The sequence below is a fragment of the Mustela nivalis genome (genome assembly GCF_964662115.1).
Source record: "Mustela nivalis genome assembly, chromosome: 8".
In the NCBI taxonomy this organism is placed as follows: Eukaryota; Metazoa; Chordata; class Mammalia; order Carnivora; family Mustelidae; genus Mustela; species Mustela nivalis.
The window spans coordinates 120,672,443-120,691,823 of NC_139027.1; the positions used below are offsets into that span (position 1 = coordinate 120,672,443).

General features: G+C 42.3%; 1 protein-coding gene across 11 annotated transcripts in view; it reads left to right on the forward strand.

Moving 5' to 3' along the window:
• Window positions 1-13,089, forward strand: part of ASIP (agouti signaling protein) — a 133,686-nt gene extending 120,597 nt beyond the window's left edge. For 5 of the 11 annotated variants that reach the window (XM_082746077.1, XM_082746078.1, XM_082746076.1 and 2 more), the window contains 4 exons: window positions 7,756-7,925; window positions 9,129-9,241; window positions 12,082-12,180; window positions 12,745-13,089. In XM_082746077.1, coding sequence (XP_082602203.1) covers window positions 7,766-7,925; window positions 9,129-9,241; window positions 12,082-12,180; window positions 12,745-12,921 — 549 coding nt within the window. In that variant the 5' untranslated portion in view covers window positions 7,756-7,765 and the 3' untranslated portion in view covers window positions 12,922-13,089. The remainder of the gene's footprint in view (window positions 1-7,755; window positions 7,926-9,128; window positions 9,242-12,081; window positions 12,181-12,744) is intronic. The other 6 variants (XM_082746081.1, XM_082746080.1, XM_082746083.1 and 3 more) reach the window with 3 other exon arrangements.
• Window positions 13,090-19,381: the final 6,292 nt, after the last annotated feature.

Here is a 19,381-nt window from a genome sequence, read left to right on the forward strand (position 1 = left end):
TTGGTAGAATTCCCCTGAGAAGCTGTCTCACCCTGGGCTCTTGTTTTTGGGAGACTTTTGATAACTGCTTCAATTTCCTTACTGGTTGTGGGTCCATTCAGATTTTCTATTTCTTCCTGGTTCAGTTTCGGTCATTTATACATCTCTAGGAATGCATTCATTTCTTCCAGGTTGTCAAATTTGCTGGCATACAGTTGCTCATAATATGTTCTTATAATTGTTTGTATTTCTTTGGTGTTGGTTGTGATCTCTCCTCTTTCATTCATGATTTTATTAACTTAGCTCTTTTCTTTTTTGTTTTTGATAAGTCTAGCCAGGGGTTTATCAATCTTATTAATTCTTTCAAAGAACCAGCTCCTAGTTTCGTTGATTTGTCTACTGTTCTTTTGGTTTCTACTTCATTGATTTCTGCTCTGATTTTTATGATATTTCATCTCCTGCTGGGGTTAGTCTTTTTTTGCTGTTCTTTCTCCAGCTCCTTTAGGAGTAGGGTTAAGTTGTGTACTTGAGTGCTTTCTTGTTTCATGAGAAAGGCTTGTATTGCTATATGCTTTGCTCTCAGGACTGCCTTTGATATGTCCTAAAGATTTGGAACAGCTGTGTTTTTATTTTCATTTATTTCCATGAATTTTTTAAAATTCTTTAATTTCCTGGTTGACCCATTCATTCTTTAGTAGGATGCTCTTTAGCCTCCATGTATTTGAGTTCTTTCCAACTTTCCTCTTGTGGTTGAGTTCTAGTTTCAAAGCATTGTGGTCTGAAAATATGCAGGGAGTGATCCTAATCTTTTGGTACCAGTTGAGACCTTATTTGTGACCCAGGATGTGATGTATTCTCGAGAATGTTCCATGTACACTCTAGAAGAATGTGTATTCTGTTGCTTTGGGGTGGAATATTCTAAATATATCTGCAATGTCCATCTGGTCCAGTGTGTCATTTAAAGCCTTTATTTCCTTGATCTTTGCTTAGATGATCTGTCCATTTCAGTGAGGGGTGCTGTTAAAGTCCCCTACTATTATTGTATTATTGTTGATATTGTTTCTTTGATTTTGTTATTAATTGGTTTATATAATTGGCTGCTTGCTTCCATGTTAGGGGCATAGATATTTAAGATTGTTAGATCTTCTTGTTGGACAGACCCTTTAAGTATGATATAGTGTCCCTTCTCATCTCTTATTATAGTCTTTGGCTTAAAATCTAATCTAATTTATCTGGTATAAGGATTGCCACCCCAGACTTCTTTTGATGTCCATTAGCATGGTAAGTGGTTTCCCACCCCCTCACTTTAAATCTGGAGGTGTCTTTGGGTCTAAAATGAGTTTCTTGCAGACAGCAAGTCTTGTTTTTTTATCCTTTCTGATACTTTGTGTCTTTTGATTGGGGCATTTAGCCCATTTACATTCAGGGTAACTATTGAAAGATATGAATTTAGAGCCATTGTATTGCCTGTAAGGTCACTGTTACTATATATTGTCTCTGTTCCTTTCTGGTCTGTTACTTTTAGGCTCTCTCTTTGCTTAGAGGACCGCTTTCAATATTTATTGTAGGGCTGGTTTCATGTTTGAAAATTCTTTTAGTTTTTGTTCATCCTGGAAGCTTTTTATCTCTCCTTCTATTTTCAATGACAGCCTAGCAGGACATAGTATTCTTGGCTGCAAATTTTTCTCATTTAGTGCTCTGAATAAATCATGCCATTCCTTTCTGGCCTGCCAGTTCTCTGTGGATAGGTCTGCTGCCAATCTAATATTTCTGCCATTGAATGTTACAGACCTCTTGTCTCAAGCTGCTTTCAGGATTTTCTTTTTGTCACTGATACTTGCAAGTTTTACTATTAGATGACAGCGTATGGACCTATTTTTATTGATTTTGAGGGGGAGGAATCTCTGTGCCTTCTGGATTTTGATGATTGTTCCCTTCACCAAATTATGGAAATTCTCTGCTATAATTTGCTCCAATATATCTTCTAACCCCCTCTTTCTTTCTTCTTCTTCTGGGATCCTAATTATTCTGATATCATTTCATGTTATGGTATCAATTATCTCTCAAATTCTCCCTTCATGGTCCAGTAGTTGTTTGTCTTCTTTATTCTCCATCATTTAGTCTTCTATATCACTAATTCTCTCTTCTGCCTCACTTATCCTAGCAGTAAGCCTCTATTTTTTATTACACCTCATTAATAGCTTTTTAAATTTCAAGTTGGTTAGATATTAGTTCTTCCATTTCTCCTGAAAGGGATTTTATTTTTTCAGAAAGGGATTCTCTAGTATCTTCCATGCTTTCTTCAAGCCCAGCTAGCACCTTGATAATTGTCATTCTGAACTCTAGTTCTGACATATTACTAATGTCTGTATTGATTAGGTCCCTAACCATTGGTACTGCCTCTTGTTCTTTTATTTGAGGTGAGTTTTTCCACCCTGTCATTTTATCCAGATAAGAATAGATGAATGAGAGAACAAAAATACTAAAAGAGTAGCAACAACCCCAGAAAAATATACACTAACCAAAGCAGAATAGACCCAAAACTGGGGGGAGAAGAAAATGGGGGGGGGGATAAATATATGAATATATAAATAGATAGATATAGATATAGATATATCTTAGACTGGTGACTAGAACAGAGCCACACACTTGATTTTGGGTGTATTTTGGTCTATTAGAAGAAACTGCCTTCCAAAATTTTAAAGAAAGAAAAACCTCTATGTATACAAAAAATAAGGTTAAATACAATGAAGGGATAGACTATGACTATAACAATGAAAATTTTTAAAGTTTTTTTTTATGTACTGATAAGATAAAATAGTTTAAAAAACATTAAAATAAGAAAGAGGAAAATATTTTTAAAATAGAATAAGAAAAAAATAAAATTAAAAAATTTAATTTTGAAAGACTAAAGAATCATGAGGAAAAAGCCACAAAGTCTATGTGCTGTATTCCCAGAGCTCTGAAGTTTTGCAATTTTCATTGATTGGTGAACTTGGTCTTTGTTGGCTGTTCTTGTTGATCTTCTGGGGGAAGGGCCTGTTGCATTGATTCTCAAATGTCTTTGCCTGAATTGGAATTGCACTGCCCTTGCCAGGGGCCAAGCTAAGTAATCTGCTCAGTTTTGCTCTCAGTAGCTTTTGTTCCCTGAACAATTTCTGAACAGCTTTGGAGGATGGGAATAAAGATGGTGGCCTCCCAATATCTGGCCCTGTAGAAGCTGAGAACTCAGGACTCCATTCCTCAGTGTGCCCGCAGAGAAAAGCAATCATTCACACCTGTCTCCCTGGTCTCCACCCTCACTCTGTACTCACCCAGCCTCTGATGGAGTGTTTCTATCTCTGGAGCATGGCCCCATTTGGAGTCTCCAAACCCAGCAGGTTGCTGCAGCATGCTCCTACACTGCTTCTCCCAGAGGAGGAAGGAGGGGGTCTCCCTGGATCTGCCACTTGTGGGGTCCCTGCTCAAATAACAGGGGCCCAACTGTGCTTGAATCATGGTTTAAGGTAACCCCAAGCTGAGAGCCCACTTCTCAGCTCCATCTCTGCCGCTGGCTTCCCCGCTCTGATACCTGGGAGCTTTGCCACACTCAGACACCCCCGGTCTTTTTGTGACACCACAGGTCCTGAGACCACACTGTCCCTATGAGGGCTTCATCCCTGCTTAGCCTCTGGAGCAATGTCCTTCAGTAGAGCAGACTTCTAAAAGTTCCAATTTTGTGCTCCTGTTCTACCACTTCCCCCACCACCACCACGGTCTCTCTTCCTGTATATTGCCCCAGATTCACTTCTCTGCACGTCCTACCTTCCAGAAAGTGGTCAATTTTCTGTTCCTAGAATTGCTGCTCTTCTTCTCTTCAATCACCTGTTGAGTTTGTAAGTGTTCAGAATGGTTTGATAACTATCTAGCTGAACGACACTGACCCAGTAATATTTAGGTCTCCTACTCCTCCGCCATTTTGCTCCTCTCCCTTTTTAAAAGATTTTATTTATCTTTTTGAGAGAGAGAGAAGAAGGGGGAGAGCAGAGGGAGAGGAGAAGCAGACTCCCTGCTGAGCAGGGAGTGGGGCTCCATCCCAGGACCATGGGATCATGCCCTGAGTTGAAAGCAGACACTTAACCAAATGAGCCACTCAGGTGCCCCAAAGTGATAATATTCTTGAAAAGGAAATTCAAATACAGAAGTACATGAAGAAGTACGTGTCTTTACCTGACTTGCCATCCTCAATTCCATTCCTAAGAAGTATTCATTATTAAAATTTTTATATGGGGCCACCTGGGTGGCTCAGTGGGCTAAAGCCTCTGCCTTCGGCTCAGGTCATGATCCCAGGGTCCTGGGATCGAGCCCCACATCGGGCTCTCTGCTCCGCAGGGAGCCTGCTTTCTCCTCTCTCTCTCTGCCTGCCTCTCTGCCTACTTGTGATCTCTGTCTGTCAAATAAAGAAAGAAAATCTAAAAAAAAAAAAAAAAAAAGTTTAAAATTTTTATGTGTATCCTTCCACTCTTTTTTCTTTGCATATGTAAGCATATCTATATTTGAAGGAGTTTTGATATTTGTTCACAAATGAAACCATAATGTTTATATTCTTTGGTTTGCTTCAGTACTATGTTTACTTTATACCAGTACTGGAATGATATGCCCCTTCCAAAAAGCACACTTTCCCAAGTATAGAACTCAATTATTGCCTGGACAGAAAAAAAAAAAAAAAGTATCCTCTGTTCTCATGTGCCTGTGGTTCTGGATGAACGTCACTCAGGTTGCAAAAAAGGGGTTCTGAGCATTTTCGGGGCCCTTATAGATCCAGAGAAAGCTATGGACCTTCTCCCTGGGGTGGGGGGGTGCACATATGGACAAAGGTTTGTAGATAATTTAAAGGTTAAGATTCCCTCCTGGATTAATTACTCTTTATTCCCAAGTATATATTTTGTTCCAAAAGATTGATCAGGGGAGAGTCTGCCTCCAGCACCACTGGCCTATAAGAGATGCTCCTCCATGTTAGGCCTCTACCAAACACTACTTTGCCTCTGACCACTTTTTTCCTACACAGGGATGAGCTTCACCCAGGCCCCTATGTCCCTGGCAATTGGTGCTTGGCAAGACTGGTAGAAGCCATTATTACAACCAACAAAGCCTGGTCACCTTCTCAGTAATGCTAGCTTGCTGGCTTCCCAAACACCCTGGCTCCCCTCACTGATGCCACAAGCAAAACCCAAGGCAGGATGTCAGGGTTGCACCTCATTAACACCTAGTATGGTCAGCAGCTAATATTGTTCGCTCTTTTCAGGAAAACTCTGGTGCCTTCTCCTCTTCCTCAGTTCTTATCTCTCACTATACCTCTGTTCCAATAGGTGGTTAGCCCTTCCTCTTCACTGGGGAATTATAATCCCTTCTTTTGCTTTGGGGGCCAAGGCTTGACCCTAAAGGATTAAGATATCAGGCTATCCCCTAGTGCCATAGCTAAGGGAATGTCTGCAGTGCACAGTGAGTGTGTACTCTGTACTGATATACTGTCTACTCATTTTATCATACTCAGGGATGATCTGGATACTGTTGTCTCCCCTATTTCCTCAGTTAGGGTCCTTATTCATTAGCACCCATGTGCTGACACAGCACACGTACATACACATATGCACACACACACCAGCAAGACTTCTGAGATACACAGCCAATTGCATTTCGCCATGACTTTCCATGCCCTCTTTTCCAGGATTTAATCAGATTCAGTCACATGAAGGTACTTGCAAATCCCTTAACTCTTAAGGATTCAAAGATGGCCCTAACAAAACCTTTGTGCAACTATTTAACCTGTCCCAAAGTCCAGGAAGCAAGAATCCGATATCACTGATTCATTAGATTTTAGAATAGGAAGCTCTTAAGACTCTTTCATTCATTAAACAAATCTTTATTTACAGTTTCAACTCTGTGCCTCGTATATGTGTACTAAATCATGCAGTCCTAGCCTCTCTTTTAACAGATGAGAAAGCAGAGGCCCAGATGGGTCCAGGGTCACACAGCCACTTATATAGCAAGTACATCCAGCTAACCTACTCCCCTTTCTGGATTCTTTACATCCACCATGCTGAACAGAAATTAATCTTAAATCCTAAGCAGTAACTTAAACCAGATGATAAGTTTAAGAGAAGGAATTATCTCCAGTGATACATGGATCAAAGAAGAGTCTTCACCATGACAGAAGGGAAAGATAAATTACTCTTGAGAAACAGTTGCATAGGTAGTCATTGCTGTCAGCATTATTATCTTGCATTAATAGCAGGGAGCGTGTGTTCCGTGTTGAGTAGTAACAGCAATGAGGGTTTGTAGAGGTCCATAATCCTTTACCTGAAATTGCAAAATCCCAAAAGTCTGAAAACTGCCAGTTTTCTTTCTTCCTTTGGCGGCAAAACCTGACCTTACCTGAAGTCTCTTAGCAACAAAACCCATCCTCAATTGATGCAAGTCAATTCGTAGTCTTTTTTATGCTTATTATGAATATCACTATCTCTTTGCTGCAGTAGCAAAAATTTTATAGGAGTGCTCCCAGAACCCTTGTATGTAGTTTAATATAGGATATAGATATTAGCTTTCGAAAATCCACAAAATTCTAAATTCTAAAAAAAAAAACAAAAAAACAAAAAAACAAAACTGACCCTGAGGATGATAATACAACTAGGCATTATAGGCCTATATTGTATTACATTTAGAATATACATATCCTTCCCAGGATTGGTGCAAGGAATACTCATTCTTTGCCCTCTCCCAACATACAAGTAAGATTAATTCCACTGAGATTTCACCGTTCTCAGGCTCCGTTTAGTCATATAGTTCCACTAAATTACTTAGATTCTAAGCAATTATTATTTTATTCATTGTAGTTTGTTAGGCTGGGGGAGTAGGCTAGGAATTGCCAGGCTTCTGTAAGGAGAACCCAGGAGTGGGCAGGACCAGCATAAGCAGATTGTTTTTATTCTTTTCTCACCCACCATGCTTTGTGGCAGGGCAGAGAGATTTTTGGAAAAGCAGCCTCAGTTTTTCCCCAGGCCAGAGAGAGCAGCCCACAGAGCAGGGGAACAGTGGGGATCCCACACTCAGAGAAAGTGAAGACGCTACTGAAGCTTTGAGCCCTGATTAAGCCAAACAAAGGATTCATGGGAATAAATCCACTCTGAGATCTGTCTGCTTCATCAAAATCCAGCCAGTAATAAGTCAGTAAATACAGTTAGGCTATGTCAACAGGTCCATCCTTCTCATGCAAACCATACCATTTCATTCCCTCTGGACATGGGAATCAAATGCAACAACATACACTTGTCTGAAGATGCCATTTATCACTGCTTGTTTCTCAGAGAGTCTTATGAGCTTTATCCTCTGCACCTTAGTAAAACCTCGGCCACAATGAGGCACTACTGGGGACCATTCAAAAATTCTGCCCAGGTCTAGGGTCACCTGGGGCAACTGACTTAAAAAAATAAATAAATAAAACCCATCACCCCATGCTCTGGATGACAGAGAAAACTGCAATATATTCCTTTTCTCTTGGCTTCAATCTCCCTCCTTGCTGTGTCTCTCTTCCTCTCCCTGACTCTCCTTTTCTCTCTTCATCCTTCCTCAGTCCCCCTTTCCTGTCCTAAGCCTTGGTGGTCCTCCAGCTCTACCGGAACACTTAGGTAATGGGTCAGAGCACCAGCCCAAATAAACACAACGAAAGCACGAGGATGACACATCCTCTTGCCAGGACTCCTGACCCACTAGCCTGACAGCCTTCTCTGTCCCACTCAGGCCTCCAGGGATGAATATCCTCCACCTACTCCTGGCCACCCTGCTGGTCTCCATGTGCTTCCTCACTCCCTCCAGCCACCTGCCACCTGAAGAAAAGCCCAGGGATGACAGGAGCCTAAGGGACAATTCCTCCGTGAAAATCTTGGATTTCCCTTCTGTCTCTATTGTAGGTAAGTAGCTTGTCTTGGTGCCTAGTCTCTGGACTCTGGCCCATGAGAAGGGACTACAGGATGTCAAACATGCTTCCCAGGATTCAGTGACATAAGTCAGAGCTCCTTTTTGCTTATTCTTCAAAGCGATCCTCGAGGAATAAAATATTCCTTGACTCATGGTTTTAAAAAGCCCTGTATACCACCAATTTAATAAACAATTTTTGCATGTTAAAGGCTCTGAGAAACCCTGAAGGGAAGACACTTCGTGAACTTGGTTCAACTTAGCATTTCTGAAACTTACTGAATCACAGAACTGTAAAAATATTAAATGTTAAAATGTAAAATGTTAAATCTTAAAAATCAACAATAAAAATGTTAGAAAATGCTGCAGAATATAACTGAGTGTGGGATGAACTAGTCCTTTCAAGGTTGAGAATTGAAAATAACTGCTCAGGGAAAATACCAGGGGCATTACAGCCTGGCATGGAACATTTTCTGGTTCAACTTCACCTGATAAAAACAATAGTAACAGATATACACCTTGTGTGCAAGGCACACTGTAAAGTGAGTGCTATTTTCATTCCTACTTCCCAGTTGAGGAAATTGAGGCTTAAGGTTAAGTGACTGAATAAGATCACGCAAGTTCTTAATTGGCAGAGCCAGAATTCAAACCCAGGTGTTTAATTCCAGAACACAAGTTCTAAACTAATGTCCCTCACGGCCTTACATCTCACTAGGAAAAGAGAATATTCTCAATGTATCAGGGAAGTATCACCTTTGATCACCTTTGATGTGCCAGGCTTCTCATTTTATAAACATAACTTTTTTATCAAGACAGTCCTGCAAGGTGGATCTTACCATACCCTATTTACAGATGAGAAAACTGGATCTTAAGAAGATTAAGTAGGTTGCTTAAGGAAACAGAGCTGTTAATGGCAGAGTCAGGATTCAAATCAAGTGTGTCTGCTCCATAACTCTGAGAAATGAAAAAGAGGAATACAAGAAACACAGGTCCATCCGTGTACATGGCACTGAACCCATTTTTCAGGGCCTTTTTGGATTTCCTCTTTGCCTTCCCTCAGAGGTCACTCCAGGTCAGCAGCCAGGCTATCAAGAACCTGTTGGCCTAAGTCCCAAGTTATGATTCATCCAACCAACCCCTCTTCTCCCCCACCCTGAGACTTCCTGGAGCCCCCTCTGGCTCCTCCCAATTTATTGCAGTTCGTGACCTCCAGAAACATCTGGCTTTGCTCCTTCTGTCTCTCTTTGAAGCACTGAACAAGAAATCCAAAAGGATCAGTAGAAAAGAGGCGGAAAAGAAGAAATCTTCCAAGGTAGGACCAGGAGTTTTCATTGTGGAGGTAGGGGTGGGCCTGGACTTAAAAGGGAATTCTAACTAGGAACTAAATGAAAGATTTTCCAGCCTTACATGAACAAAAGAAGCTGAAAGCTATCTAAAGACTTCCTGGCCTCAAGCTCTGAATCAGACCCCCCACAGAAGCCCAGAGAGCTAAGTTTCACTAAGTGAAATAGCTTACATGCTAAAAAGCATCTTCTTTTTTAAAAAGATTTATTTATTTATTGGCCAGAAAGAGAGCGAGCACAAGCAGGAGGAACCCAATGCGGGACTCCATCCCAGGATCCTGGGATCATGACCTGAGCTGAAGGCAGTCGTCTAACCAACTGAGTCACCCAGGTGTGCCTAAAAAGCATCTTCTTATCTGAGCTAGCCCTCTGACTGAAATGTCACCATCTCTCGTTCTTTGCATGAATATGCTGTGTCCTAAAGTTTAGTTATTTCAGAACTACTTCCCACAATTTTTTTCCTGAAAGCTTTTATTTGTAAGTGATCTCTATACCCAGCGTGGGGCCTGAACTCACAACCCTGAGATCAAGAGTCACATGCTCCACTGACTGAGCCAGCCAGGCACCCCCACAATTTTTGCCATAACCGAGTTTCACTTATTTACTTAATATATTTGTCTAAAATTAAAACTCAAGAGGCACATGGGTGGTTCAGTCAGTTACATGTCTGCCTTCACCTCGGGTCATGATTCCAAAGTCCTGGGATGGAGTCCCATGGTGGGATCCCTGCTCAGTGGGGAATCTGTTTCTTCTTCTCCCTCTCCCCCCACCACTTGTGCTCTCTCTCACTCTCAATTAAACAAATACTTTAAAAATTAAATTAAAACTTAAAAATATAGAACTATGAGAGGAAATCAATATCACTTGCCATAAATAGAAGGTAACAATATAAATAATTATAAAGAAAATGAAACATTGTTAGTGGATTTTAGCTGGCTGGGGCTGCTTGTCAAATGCTCTAAATCTGGGAGTCTTTCTTTGTGTTAAAAGTCAGATTAGAGGGGCGCCTGGGTGGCTCACTGGGTTAAGCCTCTGCCTTTGGCTCAGGTCATGATCCCAGGGTCCTGGGATCAAGCCCCACATCGGGCTCTCTTCTCAGCAGAGAGCCTGCTTCCTTCTCTCTCTCTGCCTGCCTCTCTGCCTACTTGTGATCTCTCTCTCTGTGTCAAATAAACAAATAAAATCTAAAAAAAAAAAAAAAAAAAAGTCAGATTAGAAACTGTTGGGAAAGGGAGCCTGGGTGACTCAGTCAGTTAAGCTTAAGCATCTGTCTTCTACTCAGGTCCTGATCCTGGTCCTGGATCCAGCCCCAGGTCCTGGGGCTGGCTCCCTGCTCAGTGGAGAGCCTGCTTCTCCCTCTCCCTCTGCCACTCCCCTTGCTTGTGCTCTCTTGCTCTCTGTTAAATAAATTAATAAAATATAAAAGAAGAAAGGCAGGAAGGAAGGGAGGAAGGAAGAGAGAGTTAGGAAAGCATTAATGATAAATTGACACCAACTGGGGCCTTTCAAGTTGAAAGAGATTGAAAAAAGAGCCCTTTCTCACTATGTGATCTAATGTCACTTAATAGTCGTGTACCACCTAAAATCATACTACCGTGGCACAGGTTCCCACACTGTGGGAAATACTAGATTAAGGCATTATTGAAATGCACACATTATTCCTGTCTTAGACCTGGTACTGTGTGATCTTGAGAAAGCCCCTGCTCCTCTCTAGACCTTTTGTGAACAAGCTGATCAGGTGATTGACATAGAAGAAAACACAGTTGACAAATGTATTTGCATGCTAGGTATGGGGACTATACGAGGGAACAAGAGATAGAGCCCCCTGTCATGGAGTTTACATTCTTGTGGTGAAGACAGACAAACAGCAAGTAAGCCAATAAATAGGCAAAATAAATTCAGATAATGATAAACACTGTAAAGGAATTAAAGCATGGTGATGAAAATGAAGGGAAGATTCATCTCAGAAGACCTCCCGGAGGAAGCAGTACTTACTGAAAAATTCGGTAATCTGAAGCAGTGACTCCCCATACAAATACTATGTGAAGGGCGCCTGAGTGGCTCAGCTGGTTAAACATCTGCCTTGGGCTCAGGTCATGACCCCAGGACCCACACTGGGCTTCCAGCTCAGCAGGGAGCCTGCTTCTCTCCTGCTGCTGCTCCCCCCACCTCCCAACCCCCGCTTGTGCTCTTTCATATAAATAAATAAAATCTTAAAAAAAGAAAGAAAAAATACAATGTGGGCCACATATATAAATTAAAATTTCCTAGTAGCCACATTTTAAAAAGTAAAAAGAAGTACGTGTAATTAATTTCAGTAATATTTTATTTAACCCAATATATCCAAAATATCATTTTGATATGTAACCAATATAAAAAGTGAGATATTTTACATTACTGTGTGTGTGTGTGTGCTAAGTCTGAAACCTGGTGGTGCCCCTTTACACTCACAGTACATCTCAATTCCAATGCTAAATTTTAATAGTCAGTTGTAGTCCTAACAACAACAAGAAAAGAATTATTTAAAGAAAAAATTTTACACTGCTTCTATTTTAAAATGTAAATTAAGGGACACCTGGGTGGCTCAGTCTGTTAAGGGCCTGTCTTCCCGCTCAGGTCGGGATCCCAGCCTCCTGCTCCCTCATCACCAGGGTCCTAGGTTCCAGTCCCATATTGGGCTCCTTTTCTCAGAAGGAAGCCTGCTTCTTTGTCTGCCTGCCCTTCCCCCTGCTAGTGCGCACTCTCTCGCTCTGACAAATAAAACTTTTTTAAAAAGTGAATTAAAATTAAATAAAACTTGAAAATTCAGTTCTTCCTTTGCACTAGACGCATTTCAAGTCCTCAGAAGCTTCATATGACTAATGGCTATTCATTTCCTGTGTTCGATGCGTGGAATGCAGGCCTCGAGGTAACCAGGGCTCAGCTCAGAGAGGTGGGCGGGACCAAGCCTGAGGGCCTCAAGAGCCAAAGTGAAATTTATGGTTTAATCTAAGTTCAAAGAAAACCCACTGGGAGCCGGAGTGGTTGCCATCATACAGACATACATACGTTTTCGGAGAGCCGGGTTTGGGGCAACAGAGGTTGGGCTGTAAATGGGAGGATAGTGGCCTGGCCTAGAGCAGCGAAGCGGTGAAAAAGTGGGTCGATCCGACTTATTGTGAAGGCAGGACTGAGAAGAGATTGGGGATACACTAGAAGGGGTTAAACAGAGGGGGTGAAAACTCTAGAACAGAGGGGGATTCCCTAGGGAAAAAAGTGGGCCAAGCCCAGCCAGGTAAGTAAATGTTAATGGATTTGGAGGCAGGGGGTGGATGACTGGGGGAGGCAGGTGCCCGTGGGGTCCCCGGAGGGCATGAAGTCCAAGCGACCGTGGGGCAGCGGGTGGGGATGTCTGGTCTGGGGCCTCCGCGGCGCCAGGCCGGTGGGGTGGGCGTGGCCGGCTAGGGCAGTCAGTCCCGGCTTTTCCCCGCAGAGAAACTCTTCCATGAAGACCGTGGCCCGGCCCCGGCCCCCGCCACCCACCCCCTGCGTGGCTACTCGAGCGAGCTGCAAGTCGCCGGCGCCCGCCTGCTGCGACCCCTGCGCCTCCTGCCAGTGCCACTTCTTCCGCAGCGCCTGCTCCTGCCGCGTGCTGCGCCCCGTCTGCTGAGCGCGCCCAGCCGCCTCCAGGGCACCGGTGACTTCCAACAGCGGTGCCTTCCTAGGACCCGGCGCGCGTACAGTTACTTAGGTTGGGGCGGAGCTTCCCGGAGGCGGGGCTTCCAGAAGACCTGGCTTGGGCCCGGCTAAACCCCAAATATATGTAGGCTGCTCCAGAGTGTGTGGCTGTTTCCTTAAAGGACCCCAAAGATCCCCTTCCCTTACTCCCGGCTCCTTCACAGCGGAAGACCCGTGGACTGCGCATGCTCTGTTTCCCGGGCATGGGAAACCCGATTTCCCGCGCCCTAGCGCTGCCGCCTCCTTAACCGCTTGTCCGCTTCTCTGCTGGAATCAGACGTCATCCCGACCTTTAAACCTGAGAACACGCCAAGTTGCCCGTCAGGAGTTCGCTATGAAGACTCACACATGGGCTGTGTCCTTCCACAAGGTCAGCTTTTTCAGTCCTAGAGCACGATGAACAATTATAAAACAGGTTCAATACTCTAAACGCGGTAACATTTCACCACGTGTTTAACTTGTCTTCTTAAGGGTGGCACAAAGCAACGTACAAATCACATAACAAACAATACAGAACGGAGGACAGGACGTTAACAAACCGAAGGTGAATATCTGTGAGCGAGCAGTTGAGATAAGGCCTCACTCGGGTCTGGGTCAGCTCTTGGCGCTTGCTGTTTATTATGTTTAAGCATAACATAATAAAATAAGAAGGAGCTCTGTTCTTTCCAGACATTAACCAGGCAGCCTTCAGCAGCAGCTGGCTTTGAAGTGATCAGACAGAGCGAGGTCAGTGTCTGAGGAGTCTTCACAATTTGCTGCAAATACCCTCTTTTTAAAAGGGATTTAATCAGTCTTGAGCCTTTACAGACCTCCTCTGTTTCCGTTGGTTATCACTTCGGAGTGTGTCAAAAGCTGGTGCTGGTCTCAGTGATACCTGGTCTTGGCTGCAATGCCCTTAGCTGCTTCCATCACTGCTTGACACAGGCCCCTGCTTGACATGAGTGACTCCATCTTGGTCTCTACATTCTACCGCGGGATTCCTCATGACAAATCTGTAGGGGTCATACAGGAATCAAATATGTCTTAAGCTAGGTCAGCAGTACTAGTTTGCTAACTGTGGAAGAAAGTTAATCCAAATCATTCAATTGTATTTTTACTGAGAATCAAATAAAATCAAATAAATCTCAAATCATATAAAATGTCAATTGACATAAATCAAAGACCACATCGAATCCAAACAAGTTAGATACATTAAACTGAATCAAATAAAGTAAAATTAAGTAAGGATTAAATTTTAAAACTCCAACTCAAAGTCACATCTAGTCAGAATTAAGTCAAAAAGAAGAAAAACTAAATCTAAACTTTATTAAGGTAAGTTAACAGATCAACAAAGCAGTCAAATAAATGAAATAAGAATCATATTGCCAACTCTAGGCAGATCAATACAAAAATATGTATAGAATCTTCAACATAGGGTCTTGGCACATCTAAAAAAGAATGGTGAGGGTATGGTTAATCAGTCTTTTTGTAATGTTTCCTACTTAAGCTTGAGGCTGCATAACATTTTAATAGCATGTTTAATAAGATATGTTACAAAAATAATAGCTAAAAGCGATAGAAGGATCTCCCTAATGGATTCCAAGACACGTGTAGAGAGAGAATTCCTTTATGTATTTGATTTTGTTTATTTATTTACTTTCCTTTATGTATTTTAAAAGGTTATCGTCAGACCATGAGCCAGAACAAACCATGTGTTTAACGGATTTTTGTTAACAACTCTAGAGAGGAATATTTATTATATAAGTTTTGTATATTTTTGTTCAGTGTTAGTTAGTGTTAATGACTCCTGAGGCTGCTTTGAGAGGCCTGTGTAGCGTGCTCAAAGAGTTGGCTTCTTGGTCAAGGTTTTATGGGCTGCTTTGAGCCCTTCTAAGTCTTCATCAAAGGGTTTATCAATTTTGTTAATTTTCACCCAAAGTACTTCTGTTATTTAATATAAGATGTTGAAAAAATTTTATATGAATATTGAGACAAAGGTACCCATTTGGTAACATTACTAAATATTCACTAATAACATACAATATTTTAACACACTCATAATCTATGGTTATGATAGTATCATTCACTCTACTATGATTAAAGAACATGACCTCTAAGGGGCACCTGGGTGGCTCAGTCCGTTGGGCAGCTCAGGTCATGATCTCAGGGTCCTGGGATAGAGCTCCATCAACCTCCACACTCAGTGGGGGTGTCTACTTGAGGATTCTCTCTCTTCCTCTTCTTCTGCCCCTCCCCCTGCTCACAGGCTCGCTCTCGCTCTCTCTCTCTCTCTCTCTAAAATAAATAAATAAATCTCAGAAAAAAAACAAAAACATGACCTCTAAGAAGTTATTAGCATAAGTTATCCGGTTAAGGTGTCCCATGTCCAAAAGTAAATTTTCAGTGGATGTTCTTGTTAAAGGAAAAAGATTAGCATTGATTTCTTTTTTTTTTTTTTAAAGATTTTATTTATTTATTTGACAGACAGCAATCACAAGTAGGCAGAAAGGCAGGCAGAGAGAGAGGAAGAGAAGCAGGCTCCCCGCTGAGCAGAGAGCCCAATGTAGGGCTCGATCCCAGGACCCTGAGATCATGACCCGAGCCGAAAGCAGAGGCCACCCAGGAGCCCCTAGCATTGATTTCTAGTTTATGGCACGTATAATCCATGTTATTAGACCCCTGAAATACCATCTTTTTAGATAGTAAATATCCATTAACCCATGAATGCGTATGTGTTGTCAGAAGCACTGTACGATAATGTATTTGTTGTGGCACATCATCTGTATCATATGTTAATAAGCTTTGACCCCCTAAAAGTCTTAATAATGAAAGTTTACATTGTCCTGTATTGTCACAACCTGATCTGGACATGTCTAATTTTTTTTTTCTAAAGATTTTATTTATTTATCAGAGAGAGAGAGGGGAGAGAGCGAGCACAGGCAGACAGAATGGCAGGCAGAGGCAGAGGGAGAAGCAGGCTCCCCTCCGAGCAAGGAGCCTGATGTGGGACTCGATCCCAGCACGCTGGGATCATGACCTGAGCCGAAGGCAGCTGCTTAACCAACTGAGCCACCCAGGCGTCCCTGGACATGTCTAATTTTAAGAGAGACTCCATCCCGTTAGAATACTTTTTCATGTTACAGTAATGCTTCTGATATCATTCCGTGCTCTCTCCAGGAGGTTATTGATTCTGCAGTAATTATTTTTTAACTGTTCTCTTATGTAGAAATTTCTAAGATTAAGTAAATTTTGCTGGAGGGCCTGAACTTTATGGTCAATGTTATAGTTAAATTCCAGTTTATGGGCATGATAATCATACACGGTTGAGATAATGGAATGTGGTTCTCTGAATGCTGAGATGTTGGAACCTAAACGTCCTACTGGATTTAGTAGGGGTTCACATGTTTTTTAAATGCAGATAGTTCCTGCTTAAGAGTCTGGATGTCTGCTTTCTGAATTCCAGAGATAATTAAGTTTTCCAGTGTAAATTTCCACTGGAAACCACAATGGACACATGGCATTACCAACACAACACCAAAATTCAAGTCAAATGTTTGAACCTAATTATTTAACCCTCTGAGGACTGTATACTAACCTATGCCACAGATATTGGAAATAACCTTCCAAAAGGTACAACTCAATTTGTTCTATATACAATTCAAATATAAAATTTATGCCACAGAGGCTAGGAACAACCACTCATGAACAGCCCAACCAACCATCCATTGACAGGATTAGACTTAGACAATGTGTAGTATTCCAACATCCTCTCTAGTAATTCATGGGCTTTAACATTGGGTGGTATACCACATTTGTCAAAGCTGACTCTTTTAGCTATGTAAATTGGTATAGATGAATCAGTTCTGGTTATATTCCCATAGATATGGTGCTGTACCGGCCATGTATTTTCCATGCCTTGTGTATCTAATGGTTGGATCAATGAAAAGAAATATTTTTGCATACCTGGATCATTATGCATCACTAAATTTGCATTACAATCAATTTCCAACGCTTCCCACCACATCGGTGATTTTCCTTGTATAATTGAGGTTTTATTAACTAAAGGATAGTAAAAATGTGTTGAACCTAATTGTGATAGTGGACATATCGGTATGCTCTCTTCCTTTGTTGTGTCTTATAGGTTGGCTTTAGATTTTGGTATTAAGATAGCATTGTATGTGCCAATCATATTAAGTAATTTGCAGAAAGATGTGTCATAGGTAGGAATGGTGTTGGAGAAATTGAGTTGTGTCTTATTACCCTATCGGTGTGAAAAGACTTAAGGTGACTAGATTTATAGCTGCAATGCCCTTAGCTGCTTGCATCATTGCTTGACTCAGTCCCCTGACTGGCATGAGTGACTCTATCTTGCTCTCTACACTGCCTCCAAAACCAGGGCATGCAGACCAGGTAGACAGAAAGAAAACATTAAGGAACTTCCAGTCTTTGACCGTTTCCCCCCTTTTAAGAAGCTCCCCTGAAGGGACGCCTGGGTGGCTCAGTTGGTTGGAGGACTGTCTTCAGCTCAGGTCATGATCCCGGAGTCCTGGGATCGAGTCCCGCATTGGGCTCCCAGCTCCATGGGGAGTCTGCTTCTCTCTCTGTCTGACCTTCTCCTTGCTCATGCTCTCTCTCAAATAAATAAATAAAATCTTAAAAAAAAAAAAAAGAAGAAGAAGAAGAAGCCCCCCCCCCCAAAAAAAAACCAAGAAAGGCTAAAATTCCATATACAGTCTCACTGGGCTTTCTGTCCTGGGGGATCTGCAGATAGAAATTGGGGTGGCTTGTTGTAACTTGTGTCCCTGCAGCCAGAAGTCTCTGGCCTGAGGATCCTAGAGTTTTAGGAGGCTCCTAAACAAAGGTACCACTTGTGGCCATCCCTCTCTTTATTCTAGGGTTTTAGAGAGGTTCTGGGGCCAGAAGGAATTTCTCCCACTTCAAGGCAAAATGAACACTGACCATTGGTTCCAGGCATTTTAAACTGTGATTGTCCAGAGTATGTGTTCCCAAGTAAGAAGCAGGAGTTCAGGAATACTTCTTCACCCCCCACCCCAGCTCTGTCAGCCCAGTAACCAGGCAATGAGCCAAGGCTTGGTGAGTTGGCAGTAGCCTTTGTCCTGGTTTGCCAGAGGCACTGGCACCTAAAATGTCCCAACTGTTGCCTGAAATTCCATCCTGAGAGATTCTTTGAATCTGTGGGAAACTGAATGCAGCATTATATCTTTAGAAAGACCCTTAAAGCAGGAGCACCTGGGATACTAGGGGAAGAGAGGGGTGGAGGTGGGAGCAGGGTCTATGAGGAAGGTCCAGCCAAGGTCAGGGGTCATATGGAAACTTGAGGGGCAAGGGCTCCAAATGACATCATCTACTTTGCACTGTATGGCTGGGGACATCCCTTCCACTAGGGAGAAAAACTGAGCTGTCACCTATCGGTGCTCCCCAGCAACTGGAGCTCCTCCAGTAAGAAATCAATGTAAACAAGAAAGAGGAGGGAACAAACAATGGTAGCCTAAGAAGATGATTTTGAAAAAGTGTGTGCAGGGGCACCTGGGTGGCTCAGTGGGTTAAGCCTGTGCCTTCAGCTCAGGTCATGGTCTCGGGGTCCTGGGATCAAGCCCTGCACTGGGTTCTCTACTCAGCTGGGAGCCTGCTTCCCTTCTCTCTCTGCCTGCCTCTCTGCCTACTTGTGATCTCTCTCTGTCAAATAAATGAATAAAAATCTTTTTTTTTTCCACAGATAAAAATAACTATTTTTTTAATGAATATTTAAGTATTTTTAGTTCCAGGGATACAGGTCTGTGAATCACCAGGTTAACACACTTCACAGCACTCACCATAGCACATACCCTCCCCAATATCCATAACCCCCCCACCCTCTCCCGACCCCCTCCCCCCAGCAACCCTCAGTTTGTTTTGTGAGATTGAGATTAAGAGTTACTTATGGTTTGTCTCTCTCCCAATCCCATCTTGTTTCATTTATACTTTTCCTACCCCCCAAACCCCCCACGTTGCATCTCCACTTCCTCATATTAGGGAGATCATATGATAGTTGTCTTTCTTCGATTGGCTTATTTCACTAAGCATAATACCCTCTAGTTCCATCCATGCCGTCGCAAATGGCAAGATTTCTAAATGAATAAAATCTTAAAAAAAAAAAAAAAAAGGTTGTGCACAAGAAAGATCCCATGAGACAGACTAATGTAGAGTAGTTGTCTCAGCCCTGATAAATACCATATTTCTTTGTCCTTAGACATGAGGATAGTGAGACTCAAGGATGAATGTAGATGAAGCCACCTCTCCTGGCCCACTTGTCTACTTGGAACCTTCCATCTTTCTAACGTCTTAAAACTTCCTCCTTTCCAAAGACCTTTTCCCATCTAGAGACCCAGGTTATGCCTATAGTGATATAGCCA